Below are 27,582 nucleotides of genomic sequence, written 5' to 3'. Positions count from 1 at the left end.
AAGCCGAGTGCAATCTAGGTTTATTATACTGGAGAGAAGGCAGAAAACTCTACAGCAGATATCTCCAAAACTCGCACCAAAAATATCTAGATGGATAAACAACACTACAGGGGAAAAACATGTTAACTGTCCCTTTAAGTCGGCCGCTGTATTTAAGCCTATCCTTTATAATAATTAGCCAAAATGTAAATATGCTCATATCTAATCATTTGGGAAAACATTCTTACAATAAAAAGACAAAAGTAACTAAAAATTCTTATGGTTTGCTTTGAAACTCCCAAACCTGCCATGCAGAGCAGTGTGTGTACGTCACAGTCCAATGAATTTTATAAAGTTATTTCGTGATAAATAATCTCATTGTCTCAAAATTGGCCTTTTTTACAAGATAAATTAAACCGTTATCTGACTACTGAAAAACCCAACAGAGAAAAGCAAGTGAATGTTTCCTTTTAAGAAGCCTTATCTGGAAAATGTTTGTGTTTTACTTAAAATTATTTCAAGTATTAATCAAATATCAAGATTTTCATTAAGCCCCTGCAGATCAAATTACTGATTAATAAACTAATCTGACTTTAAAGCACAACCCAGAGATCACCAATTAATGACATAGAAATTGAGCTTGCTAGCCAAATTTAATACAAAAAAAAAAGAGTTTAAAATTTCTGCTAATTCCGTCGACCACGTTGCTCACAGTGAGAATGCATATTACTTTTCAGAACACTTAAAGAACATTTCCTCATCAAGATCATCATGTTTCAACAGACCAAACCTCTTAAATCTGACGGACTCCAACAGTCCGATCATTGCTGTAATTAAAACATGTCCAACAGCCACTAAAAGCAAAAAAGAAAAAACAAAAGCCAGGTGTCTGTCACAGCTGGCTGCCTCAAAAATTGTCTCCTTCAATTGCACAAATGAATAGTACTTTGACAAAGGCATCGGTTTAGGCATTCAAACATCTTGGCACTGAAAAATGACCTGTGGAAAACAAAACAAAAGAAAAAAAAAATATGGAGAGCTTGATAATAATATATATATATATAATATTTCTTTCGTTTTTGAGAGTACATTCGTCATCCTTCCATGAGAGGAATTATGTAACTAATACAGTATGGTGCTCAGGAGGGTCAGGGAGTGGGAAGAAGCAGCTTTAGAGAGGAAAAGAAACATATTCAGTCTGGTAAACTAAAGCAACAACTACCAGAGCAGGCGGTGGAGGCCTCGAGTGCCGAGGAAGGAGGGAGGGGTGGCGGTAAAGAAAATGACCGAGTAACAAAGGCATCCCTAACACGCTGTCACACTCCCACCCCGCCCCCACCCCCCCGCTCTCTGTACGCCACCCACGCTCTGTGGTTAGATCCCTTCCTCTCGGAGCCGATCCGCAGTAGTCCGCTAATAAGCTCTTGGCACTTTTTGGACATGATAAACGTTTGAACGAAATGACTTTGAAAACGGTCGTTTTCATCCTCCGGCTTCCTTCACTGCGCCGTGCTCTTGGTCCGCAGAGCTCCGATCACACTTTGGATGTTTTCTTCGGGAACCTGGAGAGCACACAATGTTTTATAACCCGCTGCCGGCAGAATATTAGGGCTGTAATTAACAATTATTTTTAAATCATTCATTAATCATTTGCTCTATAAAATTAGAGATGTTCTGATACCATTTTTTCCCTCCTGATACAGATTCTGACACTCAAACTTTCCATATCAACCCGACACAGAGTACCGATCAGATACCAGTGTGCTAAAAAATGTAGATGTATAATTATTTTTTGGCAGATGCTATTTGCACCTGGGTTAGAAGAGCCAACGTGCCAATGTACACCAGTGGCTATTTACACCCAAGTGTGTAAAGCCTAGCATGACAATCACCCAGGGTCCAGTTTCACAAAAACAGACTTTGAACATGGCGTCTAAATTAACCAGTTGCACAAAGCAGTTCAGTTCTTCACTATCTTACGTAGGACTATCGTACAATAAATTCTGAGTATATTGATGATGAGTGATGATTGAGTAAAATGATGAACTATTTATCAAAATAGTTACTATTTGATTAATGGACTAATCGTTGCAGTATTTAATGAAGGTTCCTGTCTTACCAGGGCGTGGTCAAACTTGAAGGTACTAATGTAGTAAGCTGGAATGTCAGCCGTTGCCAGGGGTTCTGATATTTGAGCCACGATGCCGCACTCATCTGCAAAAAAATGAATTCTCTGCATTACTGATTGCTTTAGTTAATTAGTTAGTCTGTACATCATCACTTGAATGTACACTGAGACTTTACAGCAGTGATTCCCAAACTTTCCTTCCTGTTGTACCTCCACAACCCAATCAGATCCAAATGTGTTCTGTTGAATTCAACTGGATATTTGAGTATTTAATCACTATGAATTGAAGAGGATGTTAATTTAGTGATCTGTGTCAAGTTAAAGGCCCTGAAAACACATTTTATTATTATTACGAGCCATGACGTCCTACATGAACACATCAGTTTATGCCAAAGTAACTCTTTTCAGTTGTTTAAAGTGGGCGGGGCTCAGCTCGAAAAATCTGATGAGCTGTGCTCATAGTTAAGCAGTATTCATGTAAGGGAAAATGTACAGTGAGCAAGTTATTATGACAAAATAAACCCAGACAGGGTGATTCAAGGTTTATTTTGTCGTAATAACCTGCCAACTGTACATTATCCTGCTTATTACATGGCTACTTACAAAAACAATCAAAAATATGACCCAAAATATTATTAAAAAAATATTTTAGTGATTTAAAAATGATTGTATTCCTCCTCCAGAGTCTATGATCAGAACTGTGTCCGTAGCAATAGTCTGTTCTTAGTAGCGACATTGTGTTACACATAATAACGGACAGCTATACAGAAATATTAGAGCTTTGAATGCTGTAACTGACGTTACAGTAGATGAACTACTCCACAATCGTACCCTCTGAAGAACAAGGTCCAACACAGGAGTCACACTTGTTAAATAAGTACGAGCCCTGAAAACTGACATTACATGCTCTTAACATAAGTAATGTGACATTTAACATAATCATGCCACAAAAGCTTTTATGTGACATTTGCACAAACTGAAAATGTCATTTTAACATGTGGAAACAATCCCTAAAAAAAAAAGTCACTTTCAGTAGAAAATTATACTTCTGAATTGAAACAGAGCGCTGCTGCCAACTTTCTTTCAGGAGAAATAATTACTGGTTACAACATGAAATTAAACACTAATTTTCTGTGTGTGTGTGTTTACTGTATTAGCTGCTTGCAGGCAGCACCAGTCAACACCAGCTGAACAGATTAGTCGCCAGATGCTTTGAGATTCAATGAAAAAAGTCGTTTAATTTATTGCTAATTGCTGTTGATAGATAAAGTCATTGCTGAGTGTGAAATTCTCTAAAAATAGGAGACATGTTGGAAAATATCAAAGATGAAGATACGCTTGTCAGAGTGTGCTGCAGCATCTGTCAATAATTTGGTCTTATTAATTATATGCAAACTGCGACATACCGTGTGTTTGGAGATCAGCTCATCTCTGATAAACTAACTGTTAACTTTGCCAAAAGGTTATTTTGTCATGGCTACTACCAGGTCAAATGATGGTAAATAAAACTCACCAAATCCTAAAGGTTGTCCCCCAATGCGAACCATTTTCCACAGCTCACCAGAAGCACTGGTGAAGAGGACATTGTTTGGAAACCTTGAAGAGAACAAAAGACAAAAACACCAGCAGATTATTTTTTAATATAACAGTATAGGGCAGTAGGGATGCAACAATATATTGTATATTGCAATAAAAAAATAATCAATACCAGACTGACAGTATCTACCATGAATGTTTTATTTTATTATTTTGATTTTAATAAATGTTATAAAAGGACTGTGCATTGGTGTTGTTTTGCTATTGTACATATCACTCAAACATTAATTGCCAAAGACAATGCATGCAATTTTCATTCATTTCAGTGATTGCCGACTGCTTTTATTTTATTAAAGAAGGAAAGAAGGAAAAGGAAATTTTACGACATAAATGCTGTTACATATATATTATATTATGTAATAAAGTCATTTTCCCTTAATTTTTAATATTGTAGTAGATACTGTGTCTGGAGTTTTTATTGTTGTTATTGTTATAATCCCTAAAAGGCAGTGAAAGTGATTTTTAAAATGATTGTTACTATCAGAAATACACCTTCTGCATCAGATCCTCTGACTGAGCTTACCAGTGTCCATGTTTGATTGACAGCTGAGCTGGCAGGGACGCTGAGACGCTAACCAAACAAACCTGTGGTGCTAACTGCAGCCTAGAGGCTAAGATTTGTTATCTGTAGTATCGTGACCTTTAAAGCAAAATAAGTCAAATCATGTCATGGAGTTTGGTTTAACAGCATGTTCACTTGAAAGATCAGTGGGAGCAAAGCTAAGCTTAAGCTTAAGCTTCTCCCTTTTGGTTGCAGAGAACAAAGAAAATGTAGTTAACAGAGCAGATCTGTGACAAAAGACATCCAAGTTCATTTTAGCTGTCCTTTTTAAATAATAAATCATCTTTTTTTACATAGATTTTTGTGAGTTTCTAACCTTCAAATGTTTTGTCAGGCAGTGCCTCACTCTACTTTACAGCCCGTCTTTGCTTTGCTTTGCTCTAGTTAACAAATGGCAGACACCTGGCACAGGTGACAGATACCGTGTGGAGCCGCAGCAGACGAGGGTAACTATTAACCATTGAGATGAATATCAGCAGGTGAAAACTCCGCTGCACTGAATGAGAGCGCCATTGTAAAAGTAGAGCAAAATGGGTGACCTATTCCTTTAAGGCAACATATTAGGCCTTACGTAAACGTGGGGACGAGGCTGACCTACATGCCGCAGCAGCAAAATATGAACTTTTAAAAACATAATGAAAGTTTGGTCCAATTATTATCTTACCTCCACATGGCCCGAAGACATGACTGACCCATAAAACTGACACCTCGTTTATGAACGGACAGTCTGATCACATGCTAATGCGGTGCTTATAGAGCTGCTCGGGCTTCTTTATGGTCTTTCTGCTTAATTAGAGAGTATAGTGTGAGAAAGAGGGGGGCGCAGCGCAGAGTAAATGAGTCAGACTGAAACCCACTGTGACTTAAGTGCATCGTATAGACCTGACTGCTCTGCCATTGCTTAGCAACAAACTAATCGCCCCCTCAAATAACAATCATACATTTGTTTCCCCTGCAGAAACCTTATGTTTGTGCAGGTTTTTGCCAAACAGAAAACAATATCTTTAAAGAAAAAGTGTGGTTAATTACACATGGGCAATAAATATAAATATGTTGCTGCGTCTCGAGTGTTTTCTGTTACTCAACCTTTGAGTCGTCTGTTCGTCCATGACCAGAGAGATGTAGCCCTCGATCAGGGAGAAGGAGAAGAAGCGGATGTGGCTGGAGTCCTCGCTGGATGCTCCAGGCTCCTTTGGCCTGGAAAGAAAGAAACTAAAGTCAGTGTGGTCGAACTCGAGATGCAGAAATCATATTCTGGTTATCTCACACCTACAGCAGTGACTGGACCCCCTCACAGCAGTGTCTAGTTAGTTTCACACGTTTTCTTTCTTTTTTACCCTTTTCAAACTGGTGCCGTCTTGTTAACCACAGTATTGAAATGCTATTTACGGGCCAGAAGCAGGAGAGGGGAAGCAACCGCCATGTTCACATTTTTTTCTTTTCTTCCCCTTCTTTTTTTTTTTTTTTTTACACTAAATTAATGAATGAATACCTCAAAAACTCGCCCAGTCATACAGGGAGAGGGAGAGATCAAAATTAACTAGAAGAGATGTAATCCATTTGCAATCACCAACATTTTGATTAGTGTAACGGAATTTAATTACATTTATTTAGTAATTTAATCGATGACACACAGCCCTTACTGGCGGGTTAAGAGGTGTAAACGACCTTTTTTGTGTTCGTTCATCGTTGTCAAAAGTAATGTTACGTGAAATGTGTAAAAGTAGAAAACTGTAAACTTCTTGTGACGGCTCGTGTTTATTTGCACTCATACTGTAAGGAGACGCCACCGCAGTAATGGAGACTTAACTTCTGGTACTTCGCCACATTCGTCTATAGCTTTTATATATTTGATTTTATATAACTTTTTCCAAAAAGTGTGACTCACTGCAAGCATGAGAGGCCCTTGAGCATACAGTCATAAATGTGCACTTAACATTTTAGGCTGATGAGTCCAGTTGTGTGTGAGAGTAGCTGCAGACAAGCTCCACGTCCATTGATCACACACACACACACACGTGCACACAAATAATGAACAAAAGTGAGCCACACTAGCAGCACTGTGAGGCTATACTCTGAGCTAAATGCCATCCTTTATCCTTTAATGTCAGTTCAGCTGGTAGTTGTTGAAACTTTGTCAGTGACCAAAATAATTAGGATTCATATTGATTGCACTGATTTCATTGTAATCTGTCCCATGTTTAACAAATTCCTGTCATCTGTGTGAACCGACCAAATGACTGTGTCATTCCTAGATTACCACTGCTAGTGTGATCTCAGTTGAGGCAGTTATTGTTGGTAACATCCTACCATTCATTAATACGCCCTAAAAAGATGTTGTGCATGACTCCTCAGTCTCACACACTAAAATCCTTTCACTTTCAGCCCAGAGTTGTTTTGAAAGCTGTAAACACACATTCCAAAAAACAGAAAAGGCTGTTGTCTATGTCTGTATTTAATATGAGACGAGCTTGTTCTTCTTACCCTCCAGAGTAAAACATGACGTCCATGAGCAGGGTGGCTACAGAGGGCAGTGTGTCTGGGTCCAGGCTGGTCACACAGAACATGTTGCTGGGGCTAGATAAGGGGTGGATGATGGGACGGGGCACTGGAAAAAAAAAAAGATCCAATACATGTGGGTTTACAGGCAACAATGTCACAGAGAAGCATTTTGATAAAAGTTTGAGCATTCAGTCTCATTATATCTTTCAAAACTGCTGCATCCAAGATGAACAAAGAACGTTCAAGCTCTAAATAAATAGTAAACGTTATGAATTGCCAAACAGTTATTTGGTTGAGCCCAGTGTGGTGAATTCAAATTATTCAGGAAATGCAAATATTCTGGTCACAACAAAATTCCTGCATGAGTTGTTTTTTGTGCATGAAAGACAATATGGATTTGTTTTAAAGGTTAAACTTTACATATTACACATTTATATCTGGCACTTTGTGGAACTTATTTCATACAATTATTAAGTATCAGTGATGAAATTTCACTATAGTTGGGCTGCACTAAGGAGGAGTCATTTTCAAACCTGATTAAATTTATGATGATTGATTTAACTTTAAATTATGTTGCACCAAACTTTTAAACTATCTTAAAATTAAGAAACCTTAAAATAAACCTCTCTTTAAACATCAGTTTAATTTTTACTCCAAAACTAAATTAAAGTTGTTTATTTTTTACCAAAATATTAAACTCCAACCATTATGAGCAGTTAGTTAGCAAACAATGTAGCTAATGTTTTGGCATACCTGCTAACAGTATGCAAGTATGCAAATGTAGTTTTTATTTATTTTAATGTGAGTAAACAAACATCTCCATACTGATTAAACTCCATTTACTTTCTGTTCATGTCACTAAACTTGAATCTACTTCTCTGAAATGAGTTTTATTTTTTTTAATTGTGCAACAGAGCTCTTCCTCATTTTAAAGTTTTGCTTAACTCTAATTAGAACTAATCTTAGATTAAATTAATCTTTGTTTGTGCAACACAGTCTAAGTACATTTATTGTACTGTACTTGAGTACTATTATGAGTTACCTGTACTTCACTTAAGTGATTCTACTGTAAGCTACTTCATTCCTCTACTACACTATATGTTACTGTACGTTTTACTCCACTACATTTATGTAATAACTTTAGTTACTTTGCAGTTAGTCCAGATTATTGAAACAAAATATAATCACTGAATTAATTAATTACTGGAAGCTACACAGTAATCAGTTGAAAATCATCTCCACCTTTACCAGTTGCATCATTAATACTTGAATACTTTGACTTTTGGTGCTTTAAGTAATTCTGAATTCAGGACACTCACTTGTAACAGTATTTTTACATTGTGCTACTTTTGATATCAAACAGATGTTGATCTGCACCTTTCAGAATTGATGTTTTTTTGTTTTGTTTATAAAGCTTTAAGGACCTCGCTCTGCCTGCAGACATCTTCTTTCATTCCAGCCAGATCACTAAGGTCCTCCACCGCTTCTCTTTTAATGTTCCTTACTGTATGTCTGCAATAAAAGTACAAGTGAGAGCGTTTTCTGTTTTTATAGCCCTAAACTGTGAAACCCACTGCCTCTGGATATTATAATAGCAAACTCTCTCAATATTTCAAACAGGAAATTAAAGGTCTTTGTAATCTGGCTTTTAATTTGGAACAATGTTAGAGCCTTAGTTTCTTTCTGTTCTGTTTTGTCTGTTTTTTGTCTATGTGGTTTTAATTTTGCTTTGTGAAGCACTTTGGGCTGCATATGTACATGTGAGGTGTTATATAAATAAAACTGATCGTTGCTGTTAAACTTAAAAACACGTCTGTTTGCACCTACCAAGTTTTGGCTTTACAAAACCGTTGGTGACTCCCAGATTGTGAGCAGCAACAGTCTCTCCGTTGACCACCCGAAGCAAAGTGAATTCGGAAGACAGTGTGTGCATGACCATCGGCAAGTCTCGCTCTCGAACCTGAGGACAAAAAAAAGAATAAATGAGGTAAGAAGAAAAAGGACAGGGTGAATCTGTGAATGCTGCCTCTGTGTCTGAGAAAATACTCAAAGGGAAATCCCACGTTCACACATTCCTACAGCGAGTTATTCTGTGACGACATGCTTTAATTTACTTTTCAGTGTACCCACTCTCTTTCCTTTCTTCAGCAACATTTATTTCTCTTTATGACTTTCTACATTCCATTAAATCGCTTTCGATAATCTCCAGAAAATGAGCTTGAGCTGTTATTATTCTGTGTGTAGAAAAGGAAGAGGATACAGAGGGCAGAGTCACAGCAACACAGTGACTCAGATGGAAAACACACATCTTACAGCTGCATTGAGGTCAAACACAGAGGTGACTCAAAGTGGCAAAGAAATCAATTAAAACATTTAAAACCCCAAATGAAGAGGAAAATGAAATAAGAATTGTAATTAGAGCAGAACAAAAGACAATAAAAAACAAAGAGACAGAGAGTAATGGAGAATAAATACAGCCTCAGTCCTGCAATTAAATGGCCTGAATTCAATTCAGGAAATAAAAGTAGAGGGGGGAAGTTAATCAAAGTCACAAGAAAACTGAGGAGTTTCTCATTTCGATTTAAAGTGACTGAAGTTTAGGTGCATTTTAGAAAAATCAGGATGTGAAAGTTTTGCTAAAACTTGGAAACAATAAAACAGTATGATCATATAATCCTGATATGATTAAACTGAAAACCCTTTTGCATCATCTGGTCTTTTTGTCCATAATCATTTGTTGTTTTGATATGTCTTGTGTACAGTGGAAGGTCAAAAGGTCGCTAAAGGCATAAAGGGGAAGTTCAGAGTTTTTGAAGTGGGTTTGTATGAGGTACTTATTCAAAGTCAGTGTATTACCTACAACAGACAGAGGTCGACATGCCGCCGGTTTGGAGAAGTAGCAGGATTACCAGTGCAGAAAGCTAAGCTATGAAATGCTGTGGACGGGGTCAGCAGCAAAAATATATTTTAGCCACCTAAAAGTATCATATCAGTTTAAGTATATGCTATATTTAGAATATTTTCACTACTTTACTGGCTGTCAGACGACCTTTTCCAATGAGAGACAATCATTTATCCGAGAGTATCACTCTCTGGAGTTTTGACCCAATGAGTTGGTCTACATAGAGTTTTGAAACCAGAGAATTAAATTAAATCAGTAATTGAATTAGAAATATGAAGTCAGCAGCTTAGTTTGTTCCCACAGATGTGAGGAAATTAAGTCTGAGCACACATTGTTTTATGTTGTTTTAAGTGTGCGAAGTAAAATGGATTTGTTTGTTAAAATAATATTACTACTATCATGATGCTAATTTGCATTAATGGGAATTTCTACTATATGTTATCATTGAGCTATTGGACTAAGCATTTGAAAGCATTATTTATAGTTACATAAAAAAAAATTTAAAAAAGTATTCAGGAATGGTGAAAAAAGGCGATACTTAGGAGAATCTATTTCTTTTACCCATTCCTGGAGTTTGGTGTTTTATTAAGGCAGCAGTCGAAAAGCAACTCCTGTTTTCTGTGTAGTAAAATGACTGTTGTTGTTTGTCTGGCTGAGTGAGAGAAAGCAGGTAGAGGCTTATTTAACTGTGGCATCTCATCTGAAAAGGTCGTCCTACTGCAGGGTAAAGTGATATTCCTTCCTGCACCGGTGCTCCAGCTGCTTCTACAAACTGGGGGCGTGCTCACTGCCATCTACTGTAGATAACACACTGACTATGGATAAGTACCTAATACAACCTCACTTCAAAAAATCTGAACCATCCCTTAAATTAATCTCTAGGGGGACCATAAATATCTACAGAAAGATTTGAGGAAATGAAATTCTTGGTTCTGGAGACATCATGGTCAAAGGGAAACTTTGGAATGTGGATGGATCAAGGCCTCTGCTGGTGGGGCAAAAAACATACACCATCAAAGAACACAAACATAACAGGTGACCTTCCTTTTTTGCTTATATAGGTTCACAGCTTTGCTCTAAAGGGATAGTTCAGATGATTTGATGCTGGTTGTCACGTTCCCAGTTAAGAGAAACAGAGAGGAGCATGAAAGCTAAGCAGTGAACTCCTTTGGACAGGGTCAGCAACAAAAGGTTGAGTTGCTGGTCTACTGCTGCCTTGATCTGTTTGGTGTTTTAAAAGGTTAGTTCAGATTCACCAAAGCAACACGAACAAATCCAAGCAGCAGTAGACCAGCAACTCCTGTGTTCTGCAAGGTAAAATTGCTATTTTTGCCACAGGAGTCTGACATTTGGCTGATGTGATGGGTGTTTCTCAGCAGAAAAGACTGTCTGATGGAAAGGTAAAGCAGTGAAAATATTCTAAATATAGCATACACTTAAACGGATTTTGAAATTTTAAGGTGGCTTAAGTAAGCTCTGCAGCAGTCGTGGTGTGGGATGCTAAATCAATGTGCTGCAGTGAACGGGGTCAGTGACAACAGGTAATTTTTCCGCTTTAAAAAAACCCAACACCAGTTTAAGAGTATGCTATATTTAAAATATTGTCACCACTTGCCATCAGACAACATTTTACAACAGGCACTTGTAACTTTAAGCCAAATATCGCTCTCTCCAAACCAACTAAACTCCACAGGCGAAATCAGTCATTTCACCCCACAGAACACCTGAGTTGCTGGTTTTCCACTGCCTTGATCTGTTAGTTTGTGTTATTGTGTGACTGTGATGAATCCGAACTTTTTGAAACACTGAAGTCAACTCAAAAACACACCAAAAAAAACAACAGATCAAGGCAGCAGAAGACCAGCAACTCTAATGTTCTGGAAGGTAAAATGACCGATTTCGCCTATGGAGTTTGGTTGGTTTGGGACAAGCAATAGTTGGCCTGTTTAATAGTAGTTTCCTGTCAGAAGAGGCTGTCTGACAGCAAGGTAAAGGGGTGAAAATATTCGGAATACAGCATACACTTACATTTTTTTTTTTAGGTGGACCTTTTATAAGGGGCTTAAGAACCTTTTGTTGCTGATTCTTCCAACAACAGTTCATTTCTAGCTTACGTGCTGTTTCTCCAAACTATACTTAATACACCGACTAACGGATAAGAACTTCATATAACCCCACTTCAAGTAATACGAACTATCCCTTTAATATAATGTCTTCTTTGTTGCTGGTATGAAGGTGATCTGAGGAGCTTGTGAAAGACAGAAAAGAATAAAGTACATCTGAGTGTAACAGAGTGTTTCCTTACCGAGGATGACAGCTATTACTTAGATTGAATTTCTGTGTGTGTGTGTGTGTGTGTGTGTGTGTGTGTGTGTGTGTGTGAGGAGAAGGTAAAGTTGGTGTGTAGCTGCTCTGAGCTGCTCAGTCAGGATACACTTATGGCTCCGTCTAAATTAGTGCATGCAACATTTGGGTCAGGCTTTACCGCTTTATGTAACACAAAAGATCCTAACAGTGAAAAAAAAACAAAAAACACACATCTTAAGCCGGTCTGTCTTTTGGTCTGCTCAGAGATCCGGTAACACAATCCGACACAGTGTGAGACGAGGACAGAGACAGAATATGGGCAGCGGGAGTGGGCGACCGGGCGCACACAGCAGGGTTTTGCCTGTTTTTATCTAATATATCAATAATTAGGATTGTGGGTAGGAGTAGCCGGCGCGGAGACAGGAAACGAGCCTGAATGATACCTGGAATTCCAGCAAGAGGCTGAGCGGCTGATCCCCTTTACGTAACAGATTATCAACATCGACACAGGTTTTTTTTTTCTTTCATTTTCATAAACATGCCAGAGCTGCTCAGAAGACCTTGTTTTTCCACCAAAGCAAGGCAATAAAAAAACACTCCCTGTGGCCAGAGAGGCTTCGGTATGAGAGAGGATTTCTTCCTAAATCAAAGGAAGTGGGGCTGTGGAAGGTACACTATATCCAAGGTTATTGCTTTTTCATGTCAGGCACTGTGTGGACGTAAAAAATCGTGTTGCCAGTGGTTGCATAATGGGACAAATAATGCAAGTCTGAAAGCATGCTGTGAACCTGATCAGTCATCGGCTCTTCAACATGTATGATCAACTTTCTGAATTGCAATCCAACAGAAATGTTTATTTACACGATAAAACCATAAAACATTAGATCAGCTATTATTATAGCTGCTATTGTACTGTGATACCAGGGTTTTTCCTTATTATATTTTTCATTATTAACTGATTTATTAAGTCTGGGATAAAACTCTGACCTCGTTTAACCTTGGTACTCGCTCACAGAACAGGTTGTTGCTTCACATTTCATTAAGCAGAACTTAATTAAAAGAAAATGTCATTCTCTCACAATGTTCTGGGTAAATGTTTTATTCACTGAGTGAGTCCCAAATCTGCTTGCCAAAGTAAATTTATGCTTACCCTAGTCCAAACTGTTTTATTTGTTAGCAGTTATCAAGTAAAACAAGTAAGAGAACTTACTTTACTTACTTGCAATTTTTAAATAACAAGATTAAAGTTAATTGTCATGTTTAACTGAGCACTGCAACGTCAATAAAATGTCACAAAATGAAAAAAAAGTCCATCCCAGTTTCTCAAAGTCCAGGGTGATGTCTTTAAATGTCTCATTTTGTCAGTCTACAACTCAAATATATTAAGTTTACTATGATAATAAACTGGAAAAAAAAGCAGGAAATCTTCATATTTTAGAGGCTGAATACACCAATAATTACATTTTTTTAACTACTGTGATTTTATCTGTTTATTACTTTTGTCAATATTTATTTTATTCTAACTCTGGGAGGCTTAATATTCAGACCCTACCATGAGTTTATCTGGACTAGGATCAGTTTCAACATGTGATGAAGTATTTGGTGTCGTTTTGATTTTACTGAATTTTCCCCTGAGGGCAGCAGACTGCAGCCAATCAAACAATGTTGATGTTCAAAAATAAAAAATCTCTCGAAACTGTACAAAAGTAGTACGGCAAGGTCATTATTCACACACTCACCAGAATGAAGTCCGTCTGATACGTCGACAGCATGAAAACAGAGATGTTGTGGTCGGCCAGCGGTGCGATGACTGATTTAGCGATTTTGGTGACTCCGATGGGCTGCGAATTGGAGGCGTTGCCGCCCCCTGACACCACGTTCAGGGCCAACCATGTGGCATCAGCGACACTAATGTGCTCTGACTGCGGCAGCTCTGGGAACAGACAGAAACAGTCGTGTCAAAAAGAGCAGGAGCGGAAAATACGCATCTGCAGCTGTTCTGTCACAAAATGAACCAATTAGCCTCGAGAAGAGGTGACTTGCACTGATTTAGGACTGGTGAAAAGGGGCATTTAGGTTTCAGAGTGGGTTGCACCAACTGGTCCCAGAAAAGGCTTTTTCATTTCTGACTGACGTAGAAAAGTTAGTCAGGCTGTACAGACACCACAAGAAAATGCTGACTGCCAAGCAACCCACATAACAATAAACAAGAAGCAGTCAACTCAGAGAGAAGTATGGGAGGACATATTTGGTTTTTAAGATAAAATAGATGGGCAGATGTTAGTTCACTGAGTATGCTGTCTGTTTTAACTCATTTCAAATTTTAATTAGTAACCACCGTATCCCCAGACTCCCTTTAAAACTCATGCAATTCTGAGAGTTGTTGAGTCAGGAGAAACTTTATCAACTCTGAAACGCTGTCTATGAAGAATTCTTAATTATTTGGGCCTTCTTATAAATTCTGCAGATGTTACACATTACTATAACATTTAATCATTTGTGTAAAAAAAACAACAACAAACAAACGTTGTTTGTTCATCCCAGCATGGATCCCAGCTACTCCGTCTTGAAAAATGATACGCCTTGTTCAGTTCATCCCAAAATCAAAAGTACATATTTTTTCTTCTTACCTGTAAAGTGGTATTTATCCATCTAGATTGTTTTGGCTGAGTTTTGGACATATTGGTTGTAGAGATGAAATATTGGGACTAAATAGCACTCAGCTTCTTTTGCTCAAAGTCAAAACTCCTGAAACCTGTTACTCAAGACAATCAAGAGAAGGCAGACATCTGTATGATCAGTATGTATTTTTGATTTTGGGGTGAACTGTCCCTTTAATGTAGGGCTGACTAATTTTAGAAAAATATCTAATTGCGATTATTTTGACTGATATTGCAATATGAGTTGCGATTTGTGATCCTTTTTGCATCATTATTCTTATTTTGATTTAAAAACATGATGACTATAGTGTGATTTGTACCAAATGAAGATGTTTTTTGAAGTCTGTAGAATCTGATTTGTAAGACAGGACATCGTTGCATCATGATACATTTTGCCTTTAACAAATACTGCCTAGGTGTAAGATTTACGTCCGCTCTTAGCAAGAAGATGCAGGCTAAAGCCCAGTTGATGCAACCGCCATAACTATAAAGTCAGACTTAGAACGCCAAGTTAGCGACTGGCTTAGCTTAAGACCCGCTGTAAGTCCTGCTGGTATAACCGGCCCCATGAACTTATCTCTTTCATTGACAGTATTCATTACACACAGCTGTATTTATATTATACAACAGTGATTTAACCTCTGTTCAGTCCATTAAGACTTTTTTACACTTGTACTTCTGAACACCTAATGTCTGTGAGCTCTTTCCTGGAAAAATGCGCAAGTAAAGATACATTTTTGGACATCAGGTTGGAATAAATTTAAAAGAAACTGGGAAGTTGGTGTGAGTAATGAGCATGAGTAATGCTTGTTCCTTATTTTTTTGTGTGTTTTAGTTCCTGTTTTTCATCTTTCATATACATTATTTTCACACTAAATATTGAGCTCTGTTGCCAATGCCTTTTTTATTACCTGGAGTTATGGGAAGTGCAGAATTATTCACAGCTTCCACCCTAATAAACTCCAGTCTAGACAGTGGCACCAACCACAGTTTGGCTTTACATTGTGGATTTTATTTCTACAGTTTTTCAGCATAAAAGTCACATTTGTTAGAAAAAGTCACAAATATTTTAGACTATTTGAGTAAACTCTACAAAACACATTCTTGCCCAGTTGAACTCACTCCCACCTGATCTGGTATGACCAGTAGTTTATGGTGGTAAATGTCAGCTTATCTTACATATATATTGCTGCATAACAGATATGACTGAGTCAGTGTGCTGACTTGATGACTCTTTGTCTCTGCTGTTACTGCTGCACTACATTTTAACATTTGTCATTATGCAGTCACCTGGAGAATTACAGCTATGAGACAGCAGTAAAATACTGAATCTCATGTTTTATGTTTTGAAACCGTGCAGGGCCGCAACTATTAGTCAAATAATCTTTTGGATTCAAGCAACAAGGACAAATATTTTCTGGTTCCAGCTTCTCATGATAGTAAATTAAATATATTTTGGTACTGGACTATTAACAACCAATTTAACTCTCATCCTACCTGCATATTTAACATATAAGGACCACTGACTAGACACCCCGAGAATAAACTACTACAAGAATAAAACAACTACAAAATTCAATTAATTCAAGTTCAAAATATGAATTTATTTCTTCTCAAAACATTACGCCTATTATTAATGTAATTAATGTCATCCGAAAAAGTACATTATTATTATTTTAAGAAAGTTGCAGTTAATTTGCAGAAATAAATGATCATAGTAATTAAATGCTATAATTATCTGTTTTTATGTTCAGCACCTTGTGTTGCATTTTATGCATGAATTGTGCTACATAAATAGATTTTCTATTATTATTAATATTGTTTTTATTGATGCTATTGATGCAAATGAAGGTAATCTGTGTCTGTCTCCTTTAAAATGACTGATGGAGTGTCCCTACCCCCGTCATAGTGTGTGACACTTTAAATTAGGACCCACTGCAAACATGAAGTCAGTCAATCTATTAAAACTGCATAGAGAGAACTGGATGCTTTTAGATGGGCTCACCCTAATATATTGGTATTTTTTAGTGGCAATAAGTAAAACAGAGACACAACACTAAGATGTCAAGTTAAAAGGAACAAACTGATTGTGAAAAATTTGAATGACAGAATAAACAACCTTTGAAATATGTTAAAAAGTTCCTCTGGGGTCTGCAGGTAGCCCAGTTGGTAGGATTAAGCTCTAAGAGGTTGTTATGTCAATTTTCTACTACTTTCTTATGTTTCATAGACTAAACAATTAGTCAAATCAAGAAAAAAAATAACTGACAAAGAAAATAATTGTTCCTTGCAGCCCTAATACTGATCTGATTTCAAAAAAAGCTAATCTAATAATAGCATTGTAGTGAGTCTAACAGAGGCCTTTAATCTCACAACAGTTCAGTTTAATTATTAGCCAAACTCGACTTCAGTCCAGTTCAATTAATCAACAACCTTTAACATGTACAATAAAGAGAATATTTAATAAGATTAACTGAACGTATCAAACATTTATGGCACATTCACCTCAATAAAAAATGTCAGAAAATGTCAGAAAAAGGTCAGAAAAGTGTCTTTCCAGTCTCTTCTTTCAGTTTTTGTGTCTAACATCACCGGCTTGAGTTTAATTAGTTAACAGAAAACAGGCACCGACACACTCAGAGCCAGTCACCAGTAGAAAATACCTGCGCCTGTTACGCAACACATAGCCTGCGGTCTCCAGGGTAACCAAGGAGGGTCACCCTGGAAAAGGGTGTGTAATGACATAGATTCACTCAATCAGCCAACCACAGAACGCGGCGACTGGCAGCTTCGCCTCACATCCATAATGACAAAGTGTGCTCAAACACTGGTGGCCGAAGCTACGTGGAGCTGCAGAGAATCACAGATTACACAATGTGATCTTTTCCTGACGCCCGATCTATGGTTGCCACAGTGACTTTAAAGATTCACGGAGCGAGGCCCACCTTTGAAGCCTTCCTCATCGACGATGATGGTATAGTCCTCCGGAGTCTCCGTCAGGCTGAAAAACTTGCATCTGAATGGGAGAGACAGAAACAGTTGATACAGTGAGTGAAAAAGCTCAAGAAAAAAAAGCTCCATGGACACGGGCAAGTTATTTCTTAAGTCTGTCTCCTGAAGCTCTGCTGCTCCCTGAAGCATTCATAACACACACATCAAATAGTCTGTTTAGAGAATTACGGAGACAGTTTCATATGAAACCATGCATCAGTGAGATGTGCAGGGAGCAACACAGGACTGCAACTATGCCTGTAAATGTCTACTTTATCATTTCATATTGAATATGAGGCTCATAACCGAGCCATCAGTAAAGCATAATGCTGCTCTGCACCCAATAAAAACCTCACCAAGTGTTGTCAGATGAATCTCAGTGACTGTTTACATGTTCAAAATACTCCAGTGTTTGCCCTGTCTATTCTGAAAAAAGACTTTTCCATGCCTAATGAAATTAATATTTCACTAATATTACTACTTATGTGCAGCAGTGCATGCCCTGATTATTGAAGCTTCTTTGTGTCAAAAAAGAAGTTTTCCTCCGGTGTTCAACCACCCTCTCAAAAAGGTAAGCAATGTGATATTTACACCAAAAACCTGTTGATATCCAAGTCTTCCCCAGTGTTTGTGTTTCTCCCTCCGAACAGGAAAGTTTGATTTTCTTTTGTGCATGCATCTCCACTGCAGCCTTGCAAACTGTTGGTTGATTTTGAACGTTTTATCCTGTCAGCTGTTAATGTAAAGTTACATAAATACTGATAACAGAATTGTTTGTCCAGGAGTTCACTGATATTTCAGTACCGACTAGTTGGGAACTGATACCTGTGAAGTTACTTAGGTTCTTGACACATTACAAAATACTGTCCAGCCCCTCACAAACACACAGGCTTGCTAATACTTGTGTTTTGAAGTGTTTTGCATACTGTAAGCTGACAAATAACTTGCAAATGCAATGCCACTGCAGTATTTGGTTGAAAAAAATGCAGGTGAACTCGTTCCACTTCCACTTGAGGTCTTTATTTAATACTCTGGAGAATGTCAGCACAATTACAAGTGTTTTGATAATGACAGTGTGTGTCACATCATGAGCCAGGCTGGGCAGCAGACAGAAATGTGATTTATTTTGTAAGTTATTTCTTAAAAACAATGGGCAAAATAATTTCCCTATTTGTTGTCTAAAGTAAATTAACTTAAAATGTAAAGCTGTTTATTCCAGTATGCTCCCAATCTCTCCTCAACAGTTTTTTTTTTTTGTTATTCTTTTGTACAGTTTATTGATTTTTTTGTACTTGTCTTTCTTTAGTCATGTACAAAAAACAGTCATGCTGAAAAAGTCTAGTTGCATGACAGAATTTGCAATTTCTGTAATGTTTTTTTTTAATTTTTTATTGGTTTGCTTTTAGCTTTTGTTAATGTTCTTTTAATGTTTTATTTTAACGTATTTCTATCTTCTTGTAAAGCATCTTGAATTGCCTTGTGTCTGAATGGTGCTATATAAATAAACCTGCCTTGCCTTGACAGAATGACAAATAATTTGTGATGTTCTCTCATTAAAAAAATCCCATTATTCAGTACGACAAGCTGGCATCTAATGTCTAAGGTCATTATTGTATCTTGTTTACTTCATTAGTTGATCAGTTGAGAGTTGATCTTTGGACTGTTTCTTATTGAATGTCCATCTAGATAAAATCACCTTTTTTTCTGAAATACTTTGGGTCACCATTATTTTTCTGTCTTAAACCAAACTGTCAAGACTCAACACACCAAACCAAAAATGTTCTAATGCTGGATGCTGGATATAAGGATATTAATCAGCTTGAAATCACATCCAGCTGACTTTCTTCAGCACAAAGGAAAGCACTGGAAAAAACAACATGCACAACACTACTGTGATAATCACTTCTTTACAGGCCAGCTACTGAATGCTCACACGTCATATTTGGCTGAAAGGTGTGAAAAACAACAGGGGAATAACAGAAAAGGCTCAACACAATGCTTTCTGTGTGAACGGCAGCGTTTCCTCTTGGAATTAAATGAGCTGTCGAGTGTCACTTTGTAGAGCCGGGACATTAGGATGATGAACAGTGGGGTTTTTGTCTTGTGCCTGAGTTAATAATACCCCTCTAATCGTGATCGTGTCATCATGAGCACTTCTTAATGACTTACTTTATTCTACGACAGCGTTACATCCAGATCAACAGCGAAACGGCAAATCACTGCGGAGATTCAGTCGCTGAACACGTTGCCTGCATTACTCACATTCTGTGTGCATGCAAGGAACTTCACAGAGAGACTTTAAATGAGTTTAAACTGTGAAGGACTTCAAAACTCTCACACAAGCTCATGTGGCAAAAAACCCTACCCTTGGGAACACATTAATTAATTAATAGCAAACAAATTTATTTATTTTGAGAGCTGTTGATTTAAGTTAATGAGCTGAATATATCAGAATTGTTGTCATAAGGAGGATACTTCACTCTAAACCACTATTTATATTTAAGGGCTGGGTACTGAACTTCAGTACTTTTCTGGCATGTGACTGAAAGGTGACTGTAGAATCAAGTACTGAAAAGCATCAAAGTTGAAATCAAATGTCAAATTAGATCCTGGGGCTTATTTATAAACCCAGCAGACGCAGAGCAACATCAGCATTCATTCGAAGCCGTGCATCTGGCTACCTGATGAATACAAGTCCAGTTTTCACTCCTTTTAATTCTGTTTTTGTCTCCACCAGTCCTTAAACAAAATGCTCCACTTTGTGCACCAGTTAGTCACTAACTTTGTCTGTCTGGTTGCTAAGAGTGGAGGTTTTGGGCTGGAAAACCACAACAATGAGCTAAAAAAGGCTGAGTAGACTTGCAGTGTTGGGTGAACACGAGTGACATCTTTCATTTGATCAACTGTTTATATAAAAATTAGTACAGTTTAAACACTGATACACTGAGCAGTTCTGAGCAGATTTTGTCAATGCAAAAAATGTAGTGAGCACTTTTCATTTAGATGTCCCGTCAGTATTGATTAGGGGTGCATCGGCTCACAAAACCCCTGGTTCTGATCGTATCGTGGTTTTGAGTAACAGATCAGATAATTTTTCAGGTCAACACACACATCTCCCACCTCCTCCCGTCCTCCTGTGTCTCAGACAGGAAGCGAGTGAGCGGTGAGTTCACTACTTTATGTACACTTCACTACATCCAATAAACAAAATAAACTCATAAAGGGTCAAGAAATGAAATATTCTCACACCTGTTTTACTTTCTAAACAGACAAATACAACCCTACACCTTCTGAATTCAAGCTTCTCCTTTTTACCTAATTAAGAAGAGCCTCACTGGCTCATTAACTCGACAGAAAAACTCTTTCTTTCCAAGTTGCTCTGAACATCACAATCTCATGACCTCTTTCTATGACAACAAGCATGGCCAGTATATCAGTTAAACAACTGAAAAAGTCTGATTTCACTTGATAGTCGCTCTAAATTTTATATCTGTCTTATCTCTTCACTGCAACTCTGAATTGAGATTCAGGGAATTATTACTTCAAAAAGTAATATAGCTAAAATAAAACTGTGTTTCACACTATGATGGGTTCATTTAATCTGCAAGTCACATGCGGGCCGAACCGTGTGGGTGTGATTTAAATGGACCCCGAACCAACGACGATCCGTTACACCCCTAGTATTGATGGTAAATGTAGCAAATTGAAGCAATAAATTTATCAGATATATTGATCAAGAAAGCCGAGTTCTGCTTGCTGGCTGTGCCTACATGTACCAAGATGCATTGCGTGCAAGCTTATGATGCCCATGCCCATGTTGCTGTGCATCGCCATCCAGAAGCGACACTAGAAATCCAATGACATCACCGTGATATCACTTTGGCATCACTGGATGCAGGAAGAACTACAGATTTTGCAGCAGGAGATCTCAGCTTTCTCTGTCAATACAGCACTGAGAAATTTACTGCTTCAACTGACTACATTTACCATCAATACTGACTGGATATCCACGACAAGTGCAGAATTTTCATTTCCCATATGTTTATATTCTGCACTGAAGACCAGGCACTGTATTGCAAGATATGTCGATATTTCTTTTGATACCATGCAAGGCAAGAGATTATATGGTAAAACAAATAAACAAGAAAAGAAAAGAGGAGGCACAAAACATTATGATGAAGATGAAAGTATGGTATAAAAGGGGCTTAGTAATGGGAGGAGGCACTAAGTTGTGCCAAGGTTGTTGCTTCAACAACAGAGGATGGGAGTGTAGAGACAACAGGGAAAGAAAACACAAGAAAAAAAAAAAACAGTTGCAAAACCAGTGTCATCTGAGGGACACTCATGCTATGCAGTCAAATGATATGAACTTATATAATCATTAATGGCTGGCTGCTGTGACCACACAAACATCCAACCTCAAACAAGGTGCACCACTTAACAATTTGCCCCCAGACATCAAATCTAGTCTCCAACTAACTCTGAAGTTTTGAAGTTATGACAGAGCCCTTCAGGGTACGACAGAATTCATTCAGTCAGATAAAACAAACTGTTCTTTTTCTTACTTCAACATCTTTTCTCAGAATTTCCTCGGAAATTTCCCACTCATAACGACAAAAATAAAAGTGAGAGAAAACTGCAGTCTGAACAACGCTCATATTCACCACGGACCTGGACACCGCAGGGGGAAATTACAACAGTGAAAAAGTCCAACATGCAGAGATAAAGTTAAAGGAACCAAAAGACAGTTGTTTACAAGTGCTGGTTTACTATGCTGCATAAAACCAACAGACTGAGAGCATCATTACACCCACAAACTGGACACAAATACTCAGTTAATATGTGTAGTTAATATGACAAACATATTGTAGAATTTATTGTCCATGATCTGCTGGTTAGTGATCTGCAAAAGCAATCACTTGTCTTTGTGGACCCTGATGAACAAAAGATTTCATCACCAGCTCTTCAAACTATTTTGGGCATTCTCATCGCTTTTTATCAAAGCTTTGACAATAGATGTCTGAGTTCTCCCTATAATCGCTTGTCTATGACTGATAGTATCAGAGCTGCAACAACATGCAGTTAAGAACAAGTTGGCTTAAAGGCAAAACCACACCAGCCACACAAACGGTTTACTTCCTCGTTGACATTGAACCAGTTAAGTTCTGCAACACTTATTTCAGATGCTAAAAATGAAGTTGAAACAAATATCAAATCACCCGACAAAAAAAAAGGAATATTTAGTCTAGGGATGGATGATATTGAATTTTTGCCAAAATCCAATTCCGATGCGGATATATGCACATATTTTTTCCACCTCATCGCAGTCTCTCCTGCAGTAGAATTAATGTTGCTATGCCCGCTGTCACCATGATGGCACACTGGCAGATGCTGACATAAAATACAATATTTTTCAAAATGTACACACAACAAAAAAACAGTTAGTGCTAGTTTTTTCCCCACTGGTTCTTGTTTCTTTTTCAGAGAAGCAGCACAAATCGTTTCATCAGCTTCGAGCCTCAGAGGACAGAAGAGACGAGTGGACAAAAAGTTTATTTCTGATGGCAACATGTGTGTGGACTTTACTCTGTTTGACTGCTTTCTTAACAAACACCTGCTGGTATCGGTTCAAACTCAATGATGGTTAAGACGCGACTTCAAACTGGAAAGCTTTAAATTTGCCGTGTCTGTGTTGTTTTAGTGTTTACTCTGTAGTTAATCCTCTTGAATTTGGCACTACTTTGTTGTGAATACGGCTATTCCCAGAGGTTTGGGAGCTGTCGGACTAAATTGTGTTTTACTGGGCGACAGTTAAGAGATAATACAAATAATAGCTTTCACGGATATACAGCTGCAGTGAAGAAACATGTCAGCCATCTTACTCATAGATGTTAAACTGATACTAACATGAACAACAAACACACAAAAAAAGTAATTTTCAAATTTTGGAACATAAAATAACAAGCTTAACTAACTTTTTGTAACTTTTTTTTATGTTTGTAACAGGAGCAGCAGGAGCAGCATCCTACAGTGCCTCAAATATCAGTAGACATCCCAAATTCAGGTATTCAAATCAGACTGAAACTGAAAAAAGTGCATAGGTGCATCAAATTTTGCACCTATTATTCATTTAGGCCCCAAAATAAGTTTGAAAATGGGGCCCATGCTTAAAAATACTGGGATTACCCTTTCAGATTTGTTCAAAGTCATTCAGCAGTGTCTTTTTAATGACTAAATTTAATGGACCTTATATGATCAATGGATATAGACTTAGTTATTAGAAATTTTTGACTCTTAATATTAACATTGGGATCATCCTCTGTCAGTGAAGCTCTTCTCTATAGAATCATGTTAATAAACATAAGAGTTAGTGGCATGGCTGCAGAGTTGACCATGTGAGGGTTAAAATACTGAGAACAGACAATATAGCAGACACAAGCCTACATTTATTAAGTCTGGATTTAGTTACTTTGAATGATGAACATTAGCTGGCATTCATGTTTGGCACTTTTGTGTTACTGAGCGCCAAGTTGAATATATCAGAGTTTCAGAGTCTTATTTATGAATTGAATGTTGACACCAATGCTACTTACAATCCTGAAACGGCAACTCAGATGTCACATTAATACGGCATTACAGACTCTGCTTGACTGTTTTCTGAGGGAGACCCTGCTGAACAAGCTTTGATGAGCACAATCTGTCAGCGTGCATCGAAAATGCACAATTCAAAGACGGAGCCTGCTTACGTTAGCAGTCAAGAGCAGATTATGACCACGCAACCGATGTTATAGGCTGATGTAATGACATGTAGCTCTGCAGCTTCTCTTACTGGACTTGTGCAACAGTCCTGGCAGCTGTGGGAGGCTATTTTTCCACCAGCAAAACAAATCAGCTCACACTTGAAAAGGTGGCGGGCAAAGCTGGGAAATCACAGAATGTGTGTTATTACTCTGCAGCAATTTTGACGACAAGAAAGGCTAAAAGCTACTTTAAAAAGATCACTCTAATTAACACTGACTTTATATAATTTCACTACGCAATGTGTCTTTATAATCAGACATGAGAGGCACATCCAGCCAAGAGGAGCTGTAAGTGATGAGATTTATGTTTTTGAGTTTTGAACTGACGCAATATATTGATTAATGAATTAGTCCACTGACAGAAAATTAATCAGCAACTATTCTGATACTCAAGTGACGGATGGGAGCAGCCATATGTCATGTCCCCGTCTTGAGAACGACCACGCCCCCCTTTGGATGAAAACAAGCGCCGTAAAAGCAGGCAGTTAATATGTGTGACTGTGGCAAACACTTCATAACAGGTCAGTTAATGATGTTACCGAGTAAATTAAATTTGTGCCAACTGGGCCTGTAGATCAAAGTGAATCAGAAAAGAGTCCTAGAGACAGTGTAACTTAAATTATTGTTGTGAAAAATATGACCCTACCATAAAACACCCACTTTTAGAATGGAGTTTGGTAAAACGGTATCAAAACAACAAAGTAAAGTGTCTTAATGATACAAAAAGTCCTTGCAAAGCATAAGTATTGACCTGGCTGGCCACAGGATCTGGGCTCCTAATTGCTAAAAAGCAATAATGTTTTCTTATTTTATGCATTTATATTTGCAACACCAATGCCATTTTTCCTCGTGAAAATGCCAAACATTCTCTGGTTCCAGCTTCTCAAATATGAGGATCTGTAACCTTAATGTTTGGGTTTTGGACTAATGGAAGGACAAAACAAAACATCTGATTATTTTAGATTACAGTATTTTAAAAGTTTTGCCTCAGGCTGTTTTAAGCCATATTCAGCCAACAGAGCCTCTTTAATCTTATGCACTGGACTTTTAAAAAGTATATAAGCTAAAAACTGTTCAATAATGCAAATGTTGGTTAGTTGCAGCCTTATTTAAGTAAAATCCACAGGGTAATTTGAAATAGATTGGGTTTGGATTGTCAAAAGTATTGAGGTATTGATACTTTTTCAATACCACGTTTAAAAACAACACAATACTAACATTCAATAGTATCTAAAGTACTCAAGATGATAAAAAAAAAAGAATGATCTAAATACTCATTCAAGCCCTCAGTCTTTATCGTCCTGCATGAAGTCTGGTGTGCAGCAAATCCAGACTGTTCAATGACTATAATACCAACACTGTGTGCAAGTTCTTCATTTTAAAAAAGAAAAATTATCTTGTATTATATGCCTATTCCTTTTTCTTCTTCTTGCTGTGGTCCTTGAAAGAGGTATAGAGTATTATTCATTTATATTAGTACTGCATCAAAAGTTGAAATTCAAATTCATTGAAATTCTGATATCATGACAACTAGAGCCCGACCAGACCATCTTACAACTGATGTCACTGTAACAATATTGACCTATCACAGATTTATCAGTCTGGATCAGTATTGGCATGTATGTTGTCCAATATGTTCTGATATGAAAACTCTTTTTGAATTGAACATAATGCAGATTTTTCTTTAGCTTTATATGCAGCATTTTATGTACATTTGATATTTATCTTCATTTAAGTTTAATATAGCCAATATTGTTCTGCTTGTGTTTTTTTATATATATTTATTCAGAATTATGAAAAATAGTGGTTGAAGTCTGCAGTTTCAGAGCCCTGACTGCCTCTCATTTTGGACAATAAAGTTTATTATTAAACTATAAAATTTCCATCTCTATATTTGTGTTTGATGACCACATTTGAGGGATCTTTGCAAAAAAAAATGTGTGTTCATATACAAATTCTATATAAAATTATCAGCCAACATATTGAAAGAGATTTTTTTAACTCCCAAAGACTGGCATCAGCTCCAAAAACCCAGGATCAGTCAGGTTCTCTTGATAATAACTGTACATCAGGTAATCAGTAATCTGAATGGACTGACTTTGATCAGTAACTTGTCTTCTCAGCACAGAAGGAGTTTTGATTATCAGCTCACTGCCACACTTCTTGGACTGCTGACTGACTCTGTCAGTGCAGACACAGCCAGTGTGTCAGCTAAGTGAGCTAATTAGCTTAGTGCTAATATTAATAGCATGTGGTGGTAATAAAAACTGCACAACAGAGCCATGGCAAGTGTAAAAAAAAAAAAAAAAAAAAAGGCCTGTTGTGGTGCCACTGTGTGGGCTATTTAATTAAAGTTTCCTCAGGCTGAATGGGCTCACAGTGAACATCCAGGAAACACAGTATGTCCTCTGCTGCTTGCCCAAGTTTGGCTGAAAACATGTTATAATTTCCCTGAGAGGAGGAAAAACAGCCTGCACACACACACCCCCACTGGCGTCGACCCAGCCACAGATGGCACAAAGCTACAAAATGACACTACAGAACAAGGATAGGCCTGGAAACTGGTGGCAGAGACCAAACACAAAAATAACACACAAAGCTGCGTTTCGAAGCATTAATACAACTGCAGGAACTGGCTGGAGCACAAATCAACACAGCTACCCTTTAACACAGGCACACAAGTACATGCAGCCCCCGGCATTAGTTTGCTGTAATGTTAACAACAGCAGTATCCTTACAGTAAACACGTACAGCACTGTGGAGCATGTGAAACACATACAATGACACGCTGTGTGGTTTCGTGCAGCTATCGTGTCCGTGAAGTTACCTACCTTGTTTTGGAGGCCAAGAAAGCGAGTTTTATTAATCCGTGAGTGCAAATCTGGATCCCCTCTTTCTCTATACTCGCCACTTTCAAGCTGTGCTCTAAAATATGAAGCTCCATCTTTTACGTCTTCTCATTTGAGGAACGACTAAAAATGTAAAAAAAAAAAAAATACTAAATACTTTCAAACAAGATGCATAAATAAATAAATACACACATACGGCAGGCTAAACGCGTATTAAATAGAGAAAGAAAGAGCGAGGCAGGGTGGTATAAAGAAAGCAAAGAGGTAAAAACGGACCTGCTGTCAAACCTGCAACGGAACCGCTCA

General features: G+C 37.7%; 1 protein-coding gene across 1 annotated transcript; it reads right to left on the bottom strand.

Moving 5' to 3' along the window:
* Window positions 1–611: 611 nt before the first annotated feature.
* On the bottom strand, window positions 612–27,582 carry castor2 (cytosolic arginine sensor for mTORC1 subunit 2). Its single transcript, XM_084730034.1, has 9 exons — window positions 27,259–27,582; window positions 17,582–17,652; window positions 13,716–13,909; window positions 8,595–8,727; window positions 6,750–6,873; window positions 5,352–5,462; window positions 3,621–3,703; window positions 2,099–2,193; window positions 612–1,541 (listed from the first exon to the last, which is right to left on the bottom strand). Exons 1-9 carry the CDS (start codon window positions 27,369–27,371, stop codon window positions 1,479–1,481), a joined length of 987 nt encoding a protein of 328 aa, XP_084586160.1. The 5' UTR covers window positions 27,372–27,582; the 3' UTR covers window positions 612–1,478.

This window comes from Lutjanus erythropterus, chromosome 11, assembly GCF_056507025.1.
Source record: "Lutjanus erythropterus isolate fLutEry1 chromosome 11, fLutEry1.hap2, whole genome shotgun sequence".
Classification (NCBI taxonomy): Eukaryota; Metazoa; Chordata; class Actinopteri; order Lutjaniformes; family Lutjanidae; genus Lutjanus; species Lutjanus erythropterus.
The sequence above is the reverse complement of the archived record's forward strand: the minus strand, read 5'-3'. Positions and strand labels throughout refer to the sequence as shown.